General features: G+C 43.7%; 1 protein-coding gene and 1 non-coding gene across 5 annotated transcripts; one reads left to right on the forward strand and one right to left on the reverse strand.

The window, feature by feature from the left end:
• Positions 1–2,297: 2,297 nt before the first annotated feature.
• On the reverse strand, positions 2,298–21,198 carry PGBD2 (piggyBac transposable element derived 2). 4 transcript variants are annotated; one of them, XM_032242035.1, is made up of 5 exons: positions 21,059–21,197; positions 11,442–11,517; positions 7,488–10,406; positions 6,899–6,962; positions 2,298–4,607 (listed from the first exon to the last, which is right to left on the reverse strand). In XM_032242035.1, exons 4-5 carry the CDS (start codon positions 6,913–6,915, stop codon positions 2,846–2,848), a joined length of 1,779 nt encoding a protein of 592 aa, XP_032097926.1. In that variant the 5' UTR covers positions 6,916–6,962; positions 7,488–10,406; positions 11,442–11,517; positions 21,059–21,197; the 3' UTR covers positions 2,298–2,845. The 4 variants fall into 4 exon arrangements, with proteins under 4 accessions (XP_032097926.1, XP_032097927.1, XP_032097925.1 ...); XM_032242036.1 differs by lacking the exon at positions 7,488–10,406; XM_032242034.1 differs by lacking the exons at positions 7,488–10,406; positions 11,442–11,517 and having other exon boundaries at positions 21,059–21,198.
• LOC116526206 lies at positions 7,693–7,795 on the forward strand. Its single transcript, XR_004258024.1, has one exon. It is a non-coding gene; the product is annotated as a U6 spliceosomal RNA (small nuclear RNA).
• Positions 21,199–22,144: the final 946 nt, after the last annotated feature.

Consider the following 22,144-nt stretch of genomic DNA (forward strand, 5'->3'; position numbering starts at 1 on the left):
CACGAGGTCAAGAGATCGAGACCATCCCGGTCAACATGGTGAAACCCCGTCTCTACTAAAAATACAAAAATTAGCTGGGCATGGTGGCGCACGCCTGTAGTCCCAGCTACTCGGGAGGCTGAGGCAGGAGAATTGCTTGAACCCAGGAGACGGAGGTTGTGGTGAGCCGAGATCGCGCCATTGCTCTCCAGCCTGGCTAACAAGAGCGAAACTCCGTCTCAAAAAAAAAAAAAAAAAAAAAAGTAATCACATTTACAATGGCCACAAATACCTAGAAATTAACTTAATCAAAGAAGTGAAAGATATGTACAATAAAATCTATAAAACATTAATGCAAGAAACTGAAGAGGACACTCCAAAAAAATGGAAAAATATTCCACATGCAGAATTGGAAAAGTGACCATACAACCCAGAGTAATCTACAGATTAAATGTAATCCCTATCAAATACCAAGGACATTCTTCACAGAAATAGAAAATACAATCCTAAAATTTATATGGAACCACAAAAGACCCAGAATAGCTAAAGCTATCCTAAAAAAAATAAATAAAACTAGAGGTATCATACTACCAGACCTCAAACAATACTACAGAGCACTAGTAACCAAAACGGTATGGTAGTAGCATAAAACAGACACCAAATAGAGAATCAACAGAACAGAGGACCCAGAAATAAATCCACATATCTAGAGTGACCTCATTTTTGACAAAGGTGCCAAGAACATGCATTATGGAGAGTCTCCCCTATCTCTCACCGTACACAAAAATTGAATCAAAATGGATTAAAATCTTAAATCTAATACCTTAAACTATAAAACTACTACAAGAAAACACTGGGGAAACTGACCAGAACATTGGAGTGGACAAAGATTTCTTTAGCAATACACAACCACAGGCAACCAAAGCAAAAATGAACAAATGGGATTACATCATGTTAAAAAGCTTATGTGCAGCAAAGAAAACAATCAACAAAGTGAAGGATAATCCATAGAATGGGAGAACATATTTGCAAATTACACATTGGACAAGAAATTAATAACCAGAATACATAATAAACTCAAATGACTCTACAGCAAAAAAAAATCTAATAATCTGATTTGAAAATGGGCAAAAAGATCTAAATAAACATCTCTCTAAAGATGTACGCTGGGAGGCCAAGGTGAGCAAATCACTTGAGGTCAAGAGGGCAATACCAGCCTAGCCAACACGGTATCTCTATTAAAAATAACAAAATTAGGCAGGTGTGGTGGTGGGCACCTGTTACCAGCCACTTGGGAGGCTGAGGTGAAGAATCACTTGAGCCCAGGAGACAGTAGTTGCAGTGAGCCGAGGTCACACACCACTGCACTCCAGCCTGGGTAATAAGGTGAACTCCATCTCAAAAAAAAGAAATGTACAAATAGCAAACAGGTATACAAAAGGTGCTCAACATCACTAATGAACAGAAAAATGCAAGTCAAAACTACATTGAGATACCTCAACCCAGTAAAAATGGCTTTTATCCAAAGACAGACAATAACACATGCTGGCAAGGATGTACAGAAAAGGGAACTCTCGAACACTGTTGGAGGGAATGTAATTAGTACAAGCTCTACAGAGAACAGTTTGGAGGTTCCTCAAAAACTAAAAATAAAGCTACCATATGATTCAGGAATCCCATTCCTAAGTATATATCCAAAAGAAAAAAAATCAGTATATTGAAGATCTGAACTACTATATTTATTTTCTGTACTATTCACAATAGAATGGATAAATATACACAAATAAAATGAAATATTAATATTTAGCCACACAAAAAAAACGAGATTCAGTCATTTGCAACAACATGAATGGAACTGGAGGTCATTATATTAAGTGGTAAATAAGCCAAGCACAGAAAGACAAACTTCAGATGTTCTCACTCATTTGTGGGAGCTAAAAATGAAAACAATTAAACTCATGGACATACAGAGTAGAAAGAACGTTACCAGGGCTTGGAAAGGGAAATTGGGGTGTGGGGGAGAGGGGGGATAGTTAATGGGTATGAAAGAATGAGGAAGATCTAGTATTTGCTAGCACAACAGGGTGAATAGAGTTAAAAATAATTTAACTGTACATTTTAAAATAACTAAGAGTATAATCGGTTTGTAAAACAAAGGACAAAATGTAAATTTTGTAATTTTACATTTACCCTGATGTAATTTTTACACAGCTTGTCTATATCAAAGTATCTCATGTAACCCATAAAAAAACACACCTACTATGTACCCACAAAAATTTAAAAAAACATTTTTTAAAAAAAGGAATCCCACATTGATGTATTAGGAAAATATTTTTATCAAGAAAATATGAACTCTGCAACACTAGCCCTCTGACTAAATACAAGGCAGATTATCTATTCCTGGACAGTTTGATAAACTTGGATAAAGATGAAATAAATACGATTAAGAAATCCACCATATTTACATGATATTTATACACTATTGCCTATCTTAGATTATAAACCCTGGCATGCAATGGTAAAGTCTTTTCACTGTTCTTGCAAGTTTTCCTTTGATTATTCTTGCTAGGATTCAAATATACTATAAAGCACAATTTTTATCTGAATAAAAAAAGTCCTTAACTTTAAATAAATGCCAGAAAATAAAGATTTGCAAATATTACTAATATAAATATTAATTTATATCACATGTAGGTATAATAGAACACAATAAAAAAGAGAACTGTATTGTGGGTAGGGAGAAAATAGAAAACCAAGTCATCAGAAATTCAGGTCTTTTTTCCAACACAGAACAGAAGTACTCAACTGCGATCCGTAATGAGCTATAAACATCTCATTATAAACCAAACAAGCATGTCTCACGATGTCACCGGATGTGGTACTCCCTGAAGCACTTGGCATGGACACCCTTCTGGCACTTCTCGCACCGGGTATTGGTCTGTGAGTGGCAGAGGGCACATCGGGTCCTCTTGTCCTGGTGGATAATCCAATGCCCAATCATATCAAAGCGGCTCTCAGTCTCCAGCCGCCTGCTTCGCCTCCCTTGAGAGGTCGTGTCAGCATTGCTCTCCAGATACACACAGGCAATATATCTCCGGAAAGCAAGGAGGTCCACCTGGGCATCTTGGCAGCAGATCCTATGTAGCTGCCATGCATTGTTGAGGGCAGCATCAATGACATAGCCAATGAAGCTTGAGTACCACTTCATGCCTCGGATCTTCACCTTGTACTTGGCAATATTCTGGTCCATCCGACCAACACCCCCCACCTTCTCCTGATACAGCTTCACCAGTGATGGTTGGTGGACCTGAGTCCGCGTTTTAGCTGTTCCAGAGTGACGACTAGTCACCCTCACTGGCTCTATACCCACAGCATTGGAGCAAATGTTGACCACGCTGCTATCGTGCCAGCGGCACACGATGATCTCCTCACTCTCATCAACTTTGTAATCAAATGAACCCCTCTTCATTTTCTTCAGTTCTTTGGGGTCTTTTAGGGGACATCGCTCAGTCCTGTACTCACGAACAGTTCCTGTGGCCTTCACCCCCTTTTTCCTCAAAATGGACATCAGTTTAACACTTGTAAAAACCTTGTCAAAAAATATGTGATATGGCAGAAAACCACGCTCCTGAAGTGCATCCACAAATTTTACTACCATACTGCCTCCTAGATCCAAGCTCCTGTCTGGCTTGGTAAAAAGTGTGCCCTGTGAGGGCTCAAACCAAACCAAGTAGCCTCTGCTGGTTGTCCCACACCAAATCTTGTACCCAAGTCGCAAAGGCTTCCCTGTGTACAGCTGCTTGGACCCCCGATGCCCAAAGTACTCACACATAGACTCCCCAAAGCTGTAGAACTCTTCCAAGGGTGCATGCTTCTGGAAATTGCAGTTCATCCGGATGATGAGAGGTCTGACCTTGGCAAACCTATCATTTGCATCAAGTTCGTTGTTATCTGCAAAATGTAGGTATGAGAAGATTAGTTCAAATCTGTCCCTTCTAATTGCATCAGCTACAAGATGATGATGTGAATCAGGAGAGGTTTCCCAGAACATCCTTCTCCTTGGATAAGAGATGTACCCACTTAAAATCAAAATGCCCAAAACACACTTCAATTCCTGAGTTGTAAGACTCAGATTGACATTTTTCTGCCAAGCGTAACGATTGGTTTCATTAACAATGAAATTAATTGTTCCTTCATCAAAAAACAATTCAAAAAGGCCCACAGGACTCAGTTCTTGGCTTTTCAGATCCTCAATATGAGGATCTGATGCCATCCAACTGCCAAAGTCTGGACGAATATCTCTTTTGGTCCAAACGCGCTGAGGCTTCACAACTGCTTTCTGCCTCTTCTTGGCTGGCTGCAGCTCTAGGTCATCATTATCCTCCCCGGTGCCAGAGTCCTCACACAGGACTGAAGCATGCAGCACACTGCCAGGAAGGTGAGCACCTCGCTGGCTGTCTTCATCACCTGAGTCCTCATCAGTAAATTCCCCTGAAGCATTGTCAGGAGGCGCAATGAAAATCTCTTCCCTGTTGTTGCTGGACTCTTCCTCCTCCATAGCATTCAGAACCTCAAGTAGCTTTGCAGACTTCACCTTTGAGTGGGAACCTCTCCCAGTAATGACATCTCTGTAATGACAGGAAACAGAATCAGGAAGAGGCCATGCCAGAAAACCAATGCTTCAGCAGAAAAGAGGAGGATGCTCCCACTATAAAATATTTTCATCTGAATGGCTTCACAGATCTCACACAAGGAATAACAATTAGTAAGTAAATTTTCCAGATAAACACAGATTATGCTTTTAAGTGCAGAAGTATTTTAATGATGGGAGACAGACTAAAGAGGTGTTACCTAATTCCTTTCCTTCTTAAACAATGTGTTCTAAAACAAAGGATCCCCTTTAGTGATGAATCCAGATGCTGCTGTTATCACTCCAGATAACAGAAACTGCCAACAGGGAGCCCTGGTCAGCTGGAGTGACACCCACTGCTGTCCCCTCAGGCTCGGTGGCCTTAGGAGCTCAGCAATTACATTTGTCTTACTATACCTTCCCTCTCTTAATTGACAAACAGAAGTTTCCCTTATTCCCCAAATTCTCAAACTCCCCCTACTTGAACTCTCACTACCCAAATTCAAGAACTGAGCAGATTTGGATTTTCAGATAGCTCCCTTGCGGCTATCATACTGCATGCTAACTGCCATCAGAAGCCAAATCAACTTGGAAAACATGGAAACTCCTGCCACTCTCTTGCCCTGTGGACATAGGAATCAAATGGATGGTAAGTGATATAGGTGCTCCTCGACTTACAATCAGGATACATACCAATAAACTCATCATGAGTTAAAAATGACTTAAGTAAAAAATGCCTTAAGTAAAAAATGCATTTAATACACCTAACCTAGCAAACATCATAGCTTACCCTAGCCTATCGTAAACGTGTTCAGATCACTTACATTAGCCTATAGTTGGGAAAAGTCATCAAACACAAAGCCTATAATTTAATAAAGTATTAAATAGCTGATATGATTTATTGAATACGGTACTAAAAGTTAAAAATAGAGTGGCTGTATGGGTATTGAAAGTACGGTTTCTACAGAATGTATATGGCTTTTACACCATCCTAAGTTGAACCATGTTAAGTGGGAGACTCTCTGTACTTGCATTTGAGCACAGTGAACAGGTGCTGCCCAGGGGCTGGTGATGGGCAAACTCCACGCCCAACCTGCATAGCATTTTAGTTCTAATTGAGGGAGTCAGACAACAAATCAACAAACAAATAGCTACAATGGTGTCAGGTAGCAATGAATGCCATCCCAGATAAGGGACAGAATGCAACAAAGTGGTAGAGCTAGGGGTGCTATTTTGGACGGAATGGTGACAGAAGGCTCACAGGGTGGCGGGCCTGAAAGAGGTGAGAGATTGAACCCTGCAGACAGCTGGAGACAAGATGTCCCAGGCAGAGAGAAAGAACCACAGGCACACGGCCCTGACACTGAAGGGACTTGACATCTGCAGAAGAGCAAGGAGGTCAATGAGGCTGAAGGTGCAATGAGGACAGGAGATCAGAGCAGAGCAGAGCCAGAGAGAACCAGGCCCCACAGGACTCCGCAGGCCCTGGCCAGGACTTCCATTGTTCAGCTGCCACAGGTAGCCCCAGAGTGATGGAACAGGGCAGTAAGGAGTCGTATCTAGGCTGTCAATACATCACCCTGACTGTGAGAATGGACTTAGCAGCGAGGGTAGGCACAGAGGTGCTTGCTGCTGCTCTGTGCCCCTTTGAAGGCCCCAACCTCTACATGAGGACCTTCCATCCCAAAGGAAAGATCCAAGATTTACCACAGAAGACTGACTGCCAGCTGCAATGCTGACTTCTGGGGAGGTGAGGTATTCACTCATTCAAGCTCTGCATGGGCCAGGACAAGAGGCCAGTTTGAAGGGAAAGGAAATTCAAAGCCCATCCCATGGGCCCTGGAGTAAAGTTCTCAGGGGCAGCAGCCATCTTCACACTTTCTCTGACCTAGCCTCGCCCAGTTCCCAGGGGCAGGTCCCGGGCTGCAAGGCCAGGGTCTCTACCAATTTGACTGCCCAAGCTCCTCCTCACCCCCCGACCCTCAAATAACTTGTGCACATGATTGTTCAAACCCCAGGCATAAGAAAGCCTGCAGGGACTGAGGTGGCCCCAGGGATAACCATCTGGTGTCTTTATCTTGAAAAATGAGGAAACTGAAGTCACGTTTTTCTGTGGAGCGTAAACATTACTGCTACATGACCACACCCATACACACAACCATCTGCCTTTTCCCATTTTTCCCATTATTCTCCCATCTCCTCTCCCTTCTTTCTTTAAACTTCCTGGCCTTTCAAAAACACAGGGGAATAAATTCTTTGATAAAACATTTGATCAAACAGCACTCCTACCTGGATGCTGAAGCCATGAAGAACTGGGAAGACGAAGCTGCCTTTACTCACAGAGTCTAAGAATCTGTAAGACAAACAAAGTCAATTTAAAAAAGTTATATCTTAACAAGCAAGGCAATAGCATCTTCTCTACCATTTAAGTGAAAAATATCTCTGCCTTAAGATTCATTACCTTAATAGTGTCTGGGTCGACTGGTTCTTCAGAGGGAAAAAAGCAAGCTCCCTCATCTCACAACTCACACCAAAATACATTCTAAAATAGGAGTCCTCATTGTCAAAACTAATGACATTTGGGGCTAGATGAGTCCGCTTGTGGGGTGGCAGGAGGCTTTCCACTGCATTTCAGGATATTTAATGGCATCCCTGGCTTCTACCAGTAGATGCCAGTAGAACACCCTACTGCACTGTCCATAACAGCAACGCATCAGAAAAACATAAAGGACTACCAACTGGGAAATGAATATAACTATATTATATGGAAGTTTAAAAAAATGAACTACCTAGACAGCATACAGATCTTGAAAACAACACTTAATGAAACAAAGCTGCAGAGAGAAAGTGTAGAGTTTATATAACTATAAATACCTACAAGCAATTATCTGTGTTGTTGATAGATACTATGTGCAGTGCTGGAGTATAAAACCGGAACTGGAAGGCTACACGCCAGCTCTTCACAGAAGTGGTAACCACAGGGGAAGGAGGGAAACTGGAGTGGGAAAGTGGGAGATGAGATGGGGTGGCGGGTGGGAGTGGAAGGCCAACCAGATCTGTTAGTTTTTTTTAAAGAAATCTGAGTGCTCACTTTGGCAGCACATACACTAAAATTGGACCAATACTGAGATTAGCACGGCCTGTCCACAAGGATTACATGCAAATTCATAAGTATTCCATATTTTTAAAAATCTGCATCAATTACGGCAAATTGCTAAACATTTTTACTGATGGCAATGCATTTAATTCCCTTCACAACTTCTTGAGGTTTGTAGTAACCTTCATTTAACCACTGAGGAAGCTAAGGTATGGAAAGAAGTGATTTGCTCAGCAATGCAGAACAAAATCACAACAGATTTAGAAGGTGTTAGTCTCCAAGGGCATCTACTTAGTTTTCCAGGAGATTACACAGTCACACTTTAGTAATTTTAATTCATGGAAAACCAGTCACCTTGACCCTGTCAATAAGCTGACAAAATGCAGTAATGCTGAGGGGAAATGCAAACAGAGGCCAGGAGGCATCCCCGTTTATCCACAGAGCTCACAGAAATTAATTATAGGAGTAGGGGGATTTGCACAAGCACACAATGATAATGGGAGTTTCCACAAGGATTCAGGCGATGAAAATATCTCAGCACCACAGAGACTCCATGCCAATATTTTCAAAATGGTGATGACTGCTGGCAAACCACCTGGCCAGTTAATTTCTCATTTTAAGATATGAAACTTCCTATGCATTTTGATTTGTCTGGACAACTCACTACGGGCCACTTTTACAACAGCAATAACAGACCAACAACGCTTCTCTGCACATCTCCAATAGCTCTCCCACCTGGGGTCATATCTATGTCTCCCTGTTACACCCAGAACAGCAGCAGTTAGTGGAAGGAGGAAGAAGGGCACTCAGAAGGTGCTTTAAAATTTGTTGGGGGAGAAGGTTGGTTGTCACAATGGGAGAAGGAGTGAAAAGGGTTACAGCAGTCCCACAATGTGTGGGTCAGTCCCACAAACGACACCTGTCTCATACCCTCACGACTTCCATCTGTCCTGCCAAAACCTACGTGCAATGATTTAACTTGGGCTTAGAACCAAACTCAGATTTATATAAATATAAAACATCTTTTGCACAATTTTAATATAGTATAGTAAACACACTAATAGTAGAGAAAATGAAAATCTTTTTATCAGAACTTTACCAACACTTGTTCACCATTTTGAAAAATTGTATCACCACTAGTATCGGTGTTTGTGATACAAGTCATCATCAATGCAACACACTCAGGTCTTTTTATATCTCTAGCTATAGCATTCATGGTATCTTGACATACGCATATGTAACCCTTCTATAAAAATGCCAAGTACAAAAAACAAGTATAAATACTATTCAAGCAAATGTGGCCTTACTTGCCTAAAATTCATTTTAATTCCTGTGTCACCCCCTACCAAATGAAGCTCCACCTGGCCCTGAAGTCAGCTCAGTCACACCGTTTCTGACCAATTCCCGACAACCGAGCCAAGGCCGCCTCTGTCAGCTACTCAAAGCACGCTCTTCATAGGCCAGTGTCCTTCCGTGCCGTTTGTGAGACCATTGCATGAATACTATCTGTTCTAGACTGGGTCTGATCTTCACTGTATACCCAAAGCACACTCACAGGGAGGCTGAGTCTGATCACAACTGTATATTCAACACTTACATAGTAGCTGGATCTGATCTCCATTATATATACACACAGTGCTTGCTTACAGAGTCCAGTGAACACAAGACCTGGGCAACTGCCCTCAGGAGAGGCCTTGAGAAGTGATTTTGTTTTTTTCTATGAGAATCCAAAGGCCTTTCTTGAAGCCTAAAATAAAACCCTCAGCATCATCTTCCTAATCTTCCCAGCATCATCTTCCTAATCTTCCCCAGTTCTGCTTCCTAATCGTCTCCAATATATTAGACATACCAGGGGATCTGTCTCCTCTGTCATCCCCTAGCTGAACCTGTTCCAGGCAGGTATCACCAAAGGGCCAAGTGCCCCTATCCTTAAGACTCAACTACAGAGTCCAGGGCCTTGAGTGCAAAAATACTCAGTAAAGTAGCTCCTCAAGTCCATTTCCTCCCATAACAGGGACAGAGCAGGGTAACACTAATGCCTCTAGTCTTTTCTCCTCCATCCACCAGGAGGAGGTGAATGGATGCTCAGTGACCTGCTCTCAGGGGCAAACCAACAGCTCCCAAATCACAAGGCACATAAACAGTGATAAAGTCAAAATGCTGTGTGGCCAAGAAAAAGAGTATTAGGAGTTGTTTAGTACCCTACACACACACCATGGCCCAAATGACCCCATCACCAACTGGTTGTCCTGGTAATCTTAAAATACAACTTCAATGTTGTGTGGCCAGAGCCCTCACCAAACGACTAATTCACAGACTCCCCATGCTCTCTCAGGCAGGCTTTAAGCCCAACCTCCCCAATGAACTTCTATCCTGCCAGCCTGCCAGGAAGTTCACTGAATCGTCTACCTATGAACCCATAAAAACAAACCACACTCAGCAAATTCTGATTCCATCTGCCCCTTTGCAGCCAATTCTAAGAGTTGCACATGCATACATACAATCAATCTTGCTCGAACACTCCTCCTATACCCCCTTAGCCCTCCAGAAAGGATGACAAATATTTTTCCCTCCTGATGTTATTCTACCTTCCTCTCCCCAACTACCCAATTTCTAGTCTCTGTAGGTTCACTCTCAAGCTTTTGTGGTCAAGCAGTAACAGTGGCTGGCATGTCCTGTGAAATCAATCCTGGTTGGGTTCTGTAGACACAGAAGATAAGAGAACATGTAGCTCCTGCAATCAGTGACCTCCACTCCTTTGGGACACTCACTCCTGCCTCAAGGTGGCTCTCAGGAGTAAGGGGAAGTAGAAAAGACACCCATCAAATGAGATGCCTAAATTCCATTTCCAGCAGTATGGCAGACCACAGATGCCAAAAAACTCTCCTGATGAAAACTTAAAGAGCTGGATAAAATTTAAAATGCTGGCCGGGCGTGGTGGCTCAAGCCTGTAATCCCAGCACTTTGGGAGGCCGAGGTGGGTGGATCACGGGGTCAAGAGATCGAGACCATTCTGGTCAACAAGGTGAAACCCCGTCTCTACCAAAAATACAAAAAATTAGCTGGGCATGGTGGTGCGTGCCTGTAATCCCAGCTACTCAGGAGGCTGAGGCAGGAGAATTGCCTGAACCCAGGAGGCAGAGGTTGCGGTGAGCCGAGATCGCGCCACTGCACTCCAGCCTGGGTAACATGAGTGAAACTCTGTCTCAAAAAAAAAAAAAAAAAAAAAAAAAAATTTAAAATGCTGCACTGACCTGATAAGAAAACATGGAATCTAACTGGGTCAAAAAGCAAAATCAATCAGGGAGCCCTAAGGAGCAAGGGAGTCTTCAGCTAGCTTTCACTCTGAGGAGTTCTCATGAATTGTGGTGACATTAAGCCCCCTATTCTGAACTACATGGAGTATAAAAACTAGAGGAAACTAAAGTCAGGCTAGTACAAAGGGCTAGGAAAATAGGCCTGCACAAAGGGCCTACTCAAGGGCTACACCCAAAGGTAAGGATGAATAAAAGATAACCCAACTCTGAAGAAGAGGCCAGAAAATAAACATGCCTGAATTAATCACACCACTGGATAAAAGTCAGGAAGGGAGTGTCTCCTAAGAATTTGTAACTATGAAGGTTTATGAGGCCAATTGATACTGCCTAATGGGCTCAATAACCACAAATAAAAATTTTAACCCAAAGTGCTCTTCATTAACAGTGTTGCCCCAGGAATAGTGAAAACAGATAAAACCTCTCTGGAGGAATACATCCCCAACAAAAACATTGAAGAGCTCCACTGATAACAGTTCCAAAGATGAATTCACATTCTGGGGAAAAAAAAAAAAAAAAGTCATAAACAAGGAAATAAAGTGCCATGAATAGGAGTCAACAGAAACAATGAGCAGCATAATCAGACCCACGGACTATAGATGTCATAATTATCATAAATCGAATACAAAATATATATGTTTAATATGTTGTAAGAAACAAATGAACAAGAAACATATAATCTCAAATGAAAAAAAGGTCAAGCACACTTAAAAAGAACCAAATATAACAAATAGGAATAAAAACTAAATTACCTAAGAAAAATATTAAAAGTCTTACTCCTAAGGGAAATACTAATCAAAACCATGAGATATCACATTACGCCCATTAAAGTGGCCACTATGAAAATGATAAGTTATCAGCAAGAATGTAAAAAATTGGAACCCTTGTACACCATTTATAGGCTGATAATAATGCACCCACTATGGAAAAAGTTTGGTAATTGCTATGTTTTTGAGGGTTTTTTTTTTTAACATTTTTTTCTTTTTCTTTCTTTTTTTTTTTTATTGCATTTTAGGTTTTGGGGTACATGTGAAGAACATGCAAGATTGTTGCATAGGTATACACGTGGCAGTGTGATTTGCTGCCTTCCTCCTTCTCACCTATATCTGGCATTTCTCCCCATGCCATCCCCTCCCCCAACTCCCCACCCCTCATTGTCTGTCCCCTATTTCCCCCCAACAGACCCCAGTGTGTAGTGCTCCCCTCCCTGTGTCCATGTGTTCTCGTTGTTCAATACCCGCCTATGAGTGAGAACACGCGGTGTTTGATTTTCTGCTCCTGTGTCAGTTTGCTGAGAATGATGGCTTCCAGGTTCATCCATGTCCCTACAAAGGACACAAACTCATCGTTTTTGATGGCTGCATAATATTCCATGGTGTATATGTGCCACATTTTCCCTGTCCAGTCTATCATCAATGGGCGTTTGGGTTTGTTCCAGGTCTTTGCTATTGTAAACTGTGCTGCAATGAACATTCGTGTGCATGTCATTTTTTTCTTTTTCTTAAGACAGGGTCTCACTCTGTTGACCAGCCTGGAATGCAGTGGCACAACTGATATAAGATTTAAAGAGAAAATATTAGGCCGGGCGCGGTGGCTCAAGCCTGTAATCCCAGCACTTTGGGAGGCCGAGGCGGGTGGATCACGAGGTCAAGAGATCGAGACCATCCTGGTCAACATGGTGAAACCCCGTCTCTACTAAAAATACAAAAAATTAGCTGGGCATGGTGGCACGTGCCTGTAATCCCAGCGACTCAGGAGGCTGGGGCAGGAGAATTGCCTGAACCCGGGAGGCGGAGGTTGCGGTGAGCCGAGATCGCGCCATTGCACTCCAGCCTGGGTAACAAGAGCGAAACTCCGTCTCAAAAAAAAAAAAAAGAGAAAATATTTAGGCAGTTAGCGAGGGTACAGGTGTACTCAGTAAAGTTTTTCTTTTAATAAAAAGCAACCCTGAAATCCTTTATTTTCTAACAAAAAGCAGCCTGAAAAAAATCAATCTGCAAGCATAGATAAGCAAGCTATAAGCTTGCATAGGTGAATGTCAGCAGGTGTGCCAGAAGGCAAGTACATCAAACATGGAGGTCTTCTTCTTCCTCCTCTTTGTTGCCATGGGTGTGGGTGTCATGGAACCCGCCAGGTAGAGACCCCATCTGCATGATAAAAGATTAGGGTGAGATGGCCAGCCTCTTTGCAGGCTAAGTGGCACACCTGGTCCAACCAATCCACTAGGTCCTATGTAAATTAGTCACCACCTCCTGAAGCCCCTCTATAAAATCAAATGCATCCCACTGTGAACAGGGAGATCCATTTGGAAACCCCTCCCTATACACAGGGGAGCTTTCTTCTTGTTTCTCTCGCCTATTAAACTTTCCACTCTTAAACGCACACGTTGCGTGTCCACGTCTTCACTTTCCTTAGTGTGAGACAATGAACCTCAGCGATCCTACTTCACAATCATGGCTCACTGCAGCCTCAACTCTCCAGGTTCAGGTAATCCTCCCACCTCAGCTGCCTAAGTAGCTGGGACTACAGGTACAGGTCACCATGTCCAGCTAATTTTTCTATTTTTTATAGAAATGGGGCTTCTCCATGTTGCCCAGGCTGGTCTCAAACACTTGGGCTCAAGTAATCTGCCTGGCTCCAACTGATTTTTGTGTATTTATTTTGTATCCTGCAACTGTGCTGCATTCAGCAAACACAATTTGCTGTAATTCTGCTGCAAATACAAATTGCTGCAATTCTGCTGTTTTGCAGAATCTTTAGCGTTTCCTACATATGAGATCATGTCATCTGCAAACAGAGATAGGTGTACTTACTGCTTTTGAATTTGAATGGCTTTTACTTATTTTTCTCAGTAACTGCTCTAGCTAAGACTTCCAATACTACATTGAAAAAAAGATCTGAAAGCAGAAACTCAGAAATGTATGTGTGTGGTGCATTTTTTCTTCTTTCTTTCTTTTTTTTTTTTTTTTTTTTTTTTGAGACAGAGTCTTACTCTGTCGCCTAGGGTGGAATGCAGTGGCATGATCTCAGCTCACCGCAACCTCCACTTCTCGGGTTCAAGCCATCCTCCTGCCTCAGCCTCCCAAGTAGCTGGGACTACAGGCGCTCACCACCATGCTCGGCTAATTTTTTGTATTTTTATAGAGACGGGTTTCACCATGTTGGCCAGGATGGTCTTGATCTCCTAACCTGTAATCTGCCCGCCTCAGCCTCCCAAAATACTGGGATTACAGGCATGAGCCACTGTTCTTGGCCTATAGTGCATTTTCAAAGCAGCACTATTCACAATAGCCAAGAGATAGAAGCAACTCCAAGTGTCAACTGATGAATGAATGGAATCGATAGATGCAATGGGATATTATTCAGCCTTAAGGTGAAGGAAATCTTGTCATAAGCTACAACAAAAATAAACCTTGAGGATATTATACTAAATAAAATAAGCCAATTACAAAAAGAGAAACACTGTTTGATCCCACTTACATGAGGTAATTAAAGTAGTCAAACTGAGAGAAACAAAGTAGAATGCGGATTAACAGAAGCTGTGGAGGAGAAATGGGGTGTCAGTGTTTTAATGCGTATACTTTTTATTTTGCAAGATAAAAAAGCTCTGGAGATTGGCTACACAACAATGTGAGTATCCTTAGTACTACTGAACTGTATACTTAAATGGTTAAAATGGTAAATTGTATGTTTTTTATGATTAAAAATATAAAAATAAAGTAAAATAAAATAAAATAAAAAAATCAGAGAAAGAGGATCACTTTACAGTGAGAAAAGATTTGCCTAACCAGGAAAATATAGTAATTTTAAATTGTGTATATCTAATCAGTTCAAAACATATAGAGTAAAAAAGGACTATCCAGAATCTACAATAAACTGAAACATATTAGCAAGAAAAAAACAATCCCATCAAAAAGTGGGCTAAGGACAATTCTCAAAAGAATACAAACAAATGGCCAACAAACATATGAAAAACATGCTCAATGTCACTAATTATCAGGGAAATGCAAATCAAAAGCACAATGCAATACCATCTTACTCTCACAAGAATGGCCATAATCAAAAAAATCAGAAAATTACAGATGTTGGCATGCAGGCAGTGAAAGGGGAACACTTCTACACTGCTGGTGGGGATGTAAACTAGTATAACCACCATGGAATACAGTGTGGAGATTCCTTAGAGAACTAAAAGGAGAACTACCATTTGATCCGGCAATCCGTATCTACACAGAGGAAAAGAAGTCATTATATGAGAAAATACACTTGCACAAGCATGTTTGTAGCAGCACAATTCAAAAATATGGAACCAGCCCAAATGCCCATCAATCAATGAGTGGATAAAGAAACTGTGGTATAAACATACGATGGAATACTAGTCCACCATAAAAATGAATGAATTAGTGGCACAGCGGTCTGGATGTGACTGAAGACCATTATTCTAAGTGAAGTAACTCAGGAATGGAAAACCAAACATCATATGTTCTCGCTCATAAGTGAGAGCTAAGCTATGAGGACGCAAAGGTATAAGAATGGTACAATGGACTTTGGGGACTCCAGGGGAAAGGATGGGAAAGGTGTGAGAAATAAAAGCCTACAAATTGGGTTCAGTATATACTGCTTGGGTGATGGGTGCACCAAAATCTCACAAATAACTAAAGAACTTACTCATGTAACCAAATACTACCTGTTCCCCAAAAACTTATGGAAATAAAAGTTTTGATAAAGTTCAATTTGTGGGTAAACCCTCATATAGGCACCGAGGAATGAGAGCTAAGCAGAACCCTGGCACAGTTAGGGCTTGAGGACTATCTCACTTTATAGTGTTACTACTCAGCAATTTCCTTTTATATAATCCTTTATACAATTATATGTTTGTTTATAGGATTAGGGCTTGAAGAATTCTTTTATATAATCCTCTATATATAATCATATAATAGTTGATAGTATGAGTGCCTAAAGAATATTTCCCTACATATAATTATTCTTAGTTCATAATCGGAGGAATGCCTAGAGTGGACACAGTGCAGAGCATGATTTAAGGGAAAACAGTTATACCAGGACAAGAATCCATGGCCCAGGCAGCAGCATTCAGTATCGTAAAGATACCCGCTGTATGGAAGGCTTGGGGCAAGAGCCGCTCCTCCTGATAAAGGAGTTGTAGGACCTTGCTCCATTTCCTGTGGAAGGCTGCCCTCAGACTGGCAATCCACCTTGGTGACTGTGAACTTTATCAGTTCTTCCTACTACGCTGCTCGAAAAGCATCTTCCCATAGAACTCACTGGAAAATGCCAGAAGGTGGGGGTAACCTTGACAGCTCTGTCACTGCTATGTGACTTAAAGCATCCTCCTATAAATCTTCTTAGAAGTAGTTTGCCCATAGATAGAAGTATTGCACACTGCACTCTCTTCACTGCGCACGGCCCACCTTCAAGCCTCGGTGACCTAACGCGGGTGGACCCCTTACTGCACATAGCCCTTGCCTTCATGGGAGAGGGCCCCTTGCTGCACACTGTCCACCTCCTGGCCTAGATGACCTAATGGGGGTGAACTCCTTGTTTTATTGCTCACGACCCTATCACTATCATAAAGATGATTTCACTCACTGCCCTGCGCCCTAACCTATACACAATAAATACTCATGCTTCTGGACATTCGGGGCCTCGCCTGACTCCACTTATAGGTGGTGTGGTCCCCTGAGCCCAGCTGTGTTTTCCTTGCATTTCTGTGTCCTGTCTCTTTATTTCTCGGATCCTGCGCATCAGCACAGCATAGGGCACACCCCATGACCCTGTGGGCCATCAGCCCTACACAATTTCCTAAGCTGAGTAGGATACTCAGAGTTGTTCATTATGCTTTAAACTGTTCCTGTGCATTTGATATATTTTGGCACGTATATCTCACACACTCATACAAACACACACAGGCACAGGGACACTTGTAAAGAAACACCTGAACAAATACTCTCCAGCTGAGCCAGTCAGCATCTGAAGGAAATGCTGCTCTGTAGCGACGGGGGAGTCAAGCAAAAGACGTTCATCTGTGATGTTCCAGAACACACACATTTTGCACAGCTTGAAGAAGAAAGGTAGGTCATCTCCCCATGTAACAGTCTGTGTCCCTTATAAATAATCTCTTTATAAAATCCTTATAAAATTGTTTATCTGAATTTCTTCAAAGTCCAACCAGACTGTATCCCATCTTCTCCATACACAGGGCCTCTGACCACCTCTGGTCCACGTGACATCACACTTAACTTCCCTATGGCTTGTGTGAAAAGCTCATCACCTGATTAGATCATAAGCTCCAGTAATCATGGACATGAGTCCCCATGGGCCTTCGGTAAATCCAAGTGTGTGATTGTAATGTCTATGGGGCTCCAGCTTCCCTTCTGTTCTCACCTTCTTGGCACTAATGCAGGCTTGCTGCAGGCAGATGCCAGGTGTGTGAAGTGCAGAAGAAAGACATCAGTCCCTCAATCTCTCCCAACCCCCTTTCACAAGTCTGTAGCCCAGGAAAAATATGTAATACGGAGCCACCAGCGACGAGCTGTGTGATTCTGGAAAGTCACTTACCAAAGAGACTTCCCGGTGCCCCATCTTCAACCTGTAAAATGGGATCATCATATGGTACCTGCCCTCATTGCACTGTGAAAACAGTAAGAGTCAATGTGTGTAAAGCAGACACACTAGGCCAGGCTTCCCAAGTGTTAACTGTAATTTCAGGTCCACAACCCCCTCACCTGCAATTCCAAAAGCCAAATATGCTTTAAAAACTGAACTTTCTTTCGAAACTTTGCAACAAACTTCGGCAGCCAAACTTGGACTGATCTGAGGCTCTTCATAATGTCTAATTTTGTTACTATAAATATCTATACATTTTGCTGCAGAAATTCTGTTTGATTAAAGGGTGTGTCCATATGACTGAAAAAACTCAAACATTCCGACTTCTTCCCCAGGTCCAGCCAGGTTTGGGTCAAGAAGCCTGACTTGTGTTACCATTTCACAGTTGCTTCATCTCTCAGCAGTTTACCACCTTTTCCTCCACTGTGCTTTAGGCTGGCCCCATCCACTTACTAACATCCAGACTGACAGCTTCCAACCATTTGGAGGCTTATGCTCATCCTCAGAGCCTACCAAGAACTTGCCCTGGGTCACAATCCAACCAAGCGCTGATATAAAATCAAAGTCATTCACAGCCTGGTCCCCAGCCTTAACCCCACACACTCCCAACTAGGCTCAGACCACTCCTGAGGGCTGGTCCAGCCTCTTCTTGTATCCTATCTCACTCAGGTTCCCTAATCTGGCCTGACAGCTTTATTTTCTTCTTGTGTGCTGTGCCTTTTGCCTGGGGTGCTATTCTCTGCCTATGGGATCCCCTGCAATGTCCTTCTCCATCCATCAAGCTTCCAATCAAGTCTTCCTCTTATCACAGCTTTCACCACAATAGACTAAAATAAGTAATCCACCTTCAAGTTGACCCCACCTCTGTATCTCCAGAAGGCAACGTGGCATCCGGCATGCAGTAGGCCCTCAATAAATACTTGCTGAACCAAACTAATCATGCCACAGAGCCAGATGGCCACACTCCAGGGCACGCCATCCATCTCAATCTGCAGCAGACTTTCATTTTCATCTTTACTATTTGGCTTTGAGAAAACTATTTAGAAACGAACCAGAAACTCTTGATATATGATTGACCCTAAAATATACTCCTGAGAGTCTCTGAAACCACGCATAGGAATATCTGTCAGTGAAGAGTCTAATACAGTCTAATACAGTGAACTCAACCAAGTCAGAGGGGGATACATAGGTAAGAAGCTCAGCAGAAACCCATCCTACCTTTCAAAGTCTGCAAACCGTGCTCCCCAGGCCTTCCATCCCCTCACATGTGGCTCCTCCATTTTTCTTGCCCTGCCTGAGACAGCCAACAGAGGAACAGGACATGGGTAGACAGTGCCCCTGCATACCACGCGAACTCCCAAAGGGAATGTCTGGATAAAGGCAGTTGGGCGGCCATACTATCACTTTTTCATTCGTTTGGCAAATATGTGAATTATCTACTGTGTGTCAGGTATATATGCATAAAATTGCAATTATGGCAGAGCTAAGAAGGAAAGAGTTGATTAGAATCCATAAAATGGAACCTGACCTAGTCAGGGAGGCCAGAGACTATCTCCCTGAGGAAAGGATAACCTAATGGAGAAATTCAGGAAGAGTAACAATTCCCTCAGCAAGTAGGGAACAGCACCCCATGTAAAAGGCACAGTACATGAGAAGAACGCAAAGCAGTCAGACCAGAGTAGGGAAACTGCAGGAGACAGGGTACAAGAGGCTGAACCAGCTCGGCAGAGCCTTGAAGGCCCTGTTAAGGATAAGACCAATGGGAAGTTTAAAAAAAAAAAAAAAATTACAGGCAGAGCATAACACAATGAAGGCTGCATTTTAACAAGCTTATTCTGGCTGCAGTACGGACAACTGAGAGGGCAGGACCCAAAGCAGATGCAGGGAGACAGACAAAAAGTCTAGGGCAGCCGGGCGCGGTGGCTCACGCCTGTAATCCCAGCACTTTGGGAGGCCGAGGCGGGTGGATCACGAGGTCAAGAGATTGAGACCATCCTGGTCAACATGGTGAAACCCCGTCTCTACTAAAAAAAAAAAAAAAAAAAAAAAAAAAAACAAAAAATTAGCTGGGCATGGTGGCGCGTGCCTGTAATCCCAGCTATTCAGGAGGCTGAGGCAGGAGAATTGCCGGAACCCAGGAGGCGCAGGTTGCGGTGAGCCGAGATCGCGCCATTGCACTCCAGCCTGGGTAACAACAGCGAAACGCAGTCTCAAAAAAAAAAAAAAAAAAAAAAAAAAATTCTACAGCAAAAGGGTGGGGCCTATGGAGAGAAACGGACACACCTGAGGAGGATTTAAAACGTGAAACTGTCAAGTCTGGATAATCGGTTGGGGCGTGGGCAGGAGAGAAAGCCTATTAAGGAGGCCTCCCAGATTTCAAGCCCCTTTTGATTGGAGCACAGAGGTGCCATTGACCAAGACTAGCAGCACTGGGAGGAGGAACAGAGGGTGGTCACAAGCTGCCCAGAGGTCCAACTGGACGTCCTCAACTGAACTGGTCCAGGCACTCAGCAAAGAAAAAGCACCTTGGTGTGAAACCCGGAGCTCCCCAGGCCACTCTAAAGGGTCCTGGGGTTGGGGGGCGGGAGGGAGAGACAGCTGATGTTTAAAACGTAAATTTCTCCAAGGAAAGACAGGACAACTAAATGCTGTCTTGGAGCCTAAATTACAAAAAGGAAACAGGTGAGAGTAGAGAAATCTGAATGAAGACTGTAGGTGTTAACTGTAAAATAAGATGTTAACCCCCGAGGAAATGTGGGCGGACCGTACATGGAAATTTTTGCTTGTTTTGTAACATTCTGAAATTATTTCAAGATAAAAATTCTTTCTCAAAAGACATTTTATAGATGCAACACCCCAAAGTTGAGCCAGGTGCACAACAGCTCAGGAAGCTTTTGTGAGATACGGAGGCTCCCTCCCTTTTCTCATCTCAAAAGCGAAAGAGAAAAGAAAACGAAGACCCTCAGAAACCTCAGCGGCTTCCCAGGCGGACGTTCAGAACGGCCCGCCCCCCGCGCCTCCAGGCGCGGAGCCGACCCTCCCCGGGGCGTGATGCTGCCCCCGCAGCCCGCGCAGCCAGCGCGCCTCAGGCCGCCCGCCCAGCCTGCCGGAGCCCGGCCTGGTCCCTCCCACCACGCCCTTAATCCAGCCCTCTTCAGCCCGACCCCGCCCTGGTCCCACCCACCCCGCTCCGCCTCCGGCTCAGCCAGCTCGGCCTCCGTTCCGGCACCCCCACAGGCAGCGGGAGCGCCCCCTTGCGGCCCTCTGAACTCGGCGCCCGGAAGCCCATTGTTCCACAGTCTGCGCACAGCATTGAGGACTAGGTCCTCTGACGTCGTAGAGAAAACGCAACATCAGGCCAACCGCTCCCCTACTCAAGCGGAGCCCTGCCTGTGGTGCAAGCACAGTGATGCCTACCTGCGCTGGCCCAGACGGAGTGTCGCGATCCTGAGCCGGACGGTGAACCCCGCCGAACAGGAGCGCGGCGCCAGCGTTGGCGTCGGGCGTCACGGCCGCGCAACGTCCGGCACGGGAGTGCTCGCCTCACCTCGGCCCGCCTTCCGCGCCACGCCCCCGGACCAGGCCACGCCCCGGCCCGTGCAACCATCGAGACTCCGGGACCTCCGCGACGCCTAGAGGGACCCCGGAAATGCCTGCCTGGCCGGAACGGCAGAAATAACTCCGCCCACCCCAGTGGACCAGGTCTCCCTGCCCCTCTTGCTTATCCTCCCACCCCTGTCCTCCTTTGAAACTTTTCTGGTTCCTAATCAGGACGGCATGGGGACTTTCTCTCTCTAGGGTAGTGATTCTCAAATGTGGCCCCAATCTAACCTGGGGAAATTGATGGAAATGCAAATCTTGGGACCCCACTCCAGGCCTACGGTATTAGAAACTCTGAGGGTGTGCCCAGTAAACCAACCCTGAAGGTAATTGTGATACAAACTAGGGCTTGAAAACCACTGCTGTGTGGCAGGGTTTCTCAACCTCCACTCTTGACATTTTGGGCCTGGATAATTGTTGAGAGGGAAGGAGGCTGTCCTGTGCATTATAGGAGGCAGGGTCACTATAAAATACAGTTAAATTTGAATTTCAGGTAACGGTGTTCATCTAAGATTCACAATTAACTGGAAATGCCTGTATTTCATGTGGCTATCTTACCTACCTATATTTTTACTTGGTAAAAGTAGAACCTTAACTGTAGGATAGTGAGCATCCCTAGCAACTATATGCCAGTAGCACGCCACACTCTCCACTCTCTAGTTATGACAAATGTCTCCCCCTACCCCTTGAAAATCACGGCTCTGTAAGGACTTTGTCCAGCTGAAACCTAGCATCCCATTAGGTATATAGGACAGTGTACTCCACAGAAAACTGCCTTGCCCTGAAAGGCTTTGAACACAGAAATACCTGGGACCAAACCCTGTTAACATTCAAAAAGAGGGCCACTTAGTGAAGAGTTTGTATTTGCTTCTACACCCTGACACTTCACAAAGGTTTTCTGGT

The sequence above is a fragment of the Sapajus apella genome, unplaced genomic scaffold (assembly GCF_009761245.1).
Source record: "Sapajus apella isolate SASKATOON/1434 unplaced genomic scaffold, GSC_monkey_1.0 scaffold49, whole genome shotgun sequence".
NCBI lineage: Eukaryota > Metazoa > Chordata > Mammalia > Primates > Cebidae > Sapajus > Sapajus apella.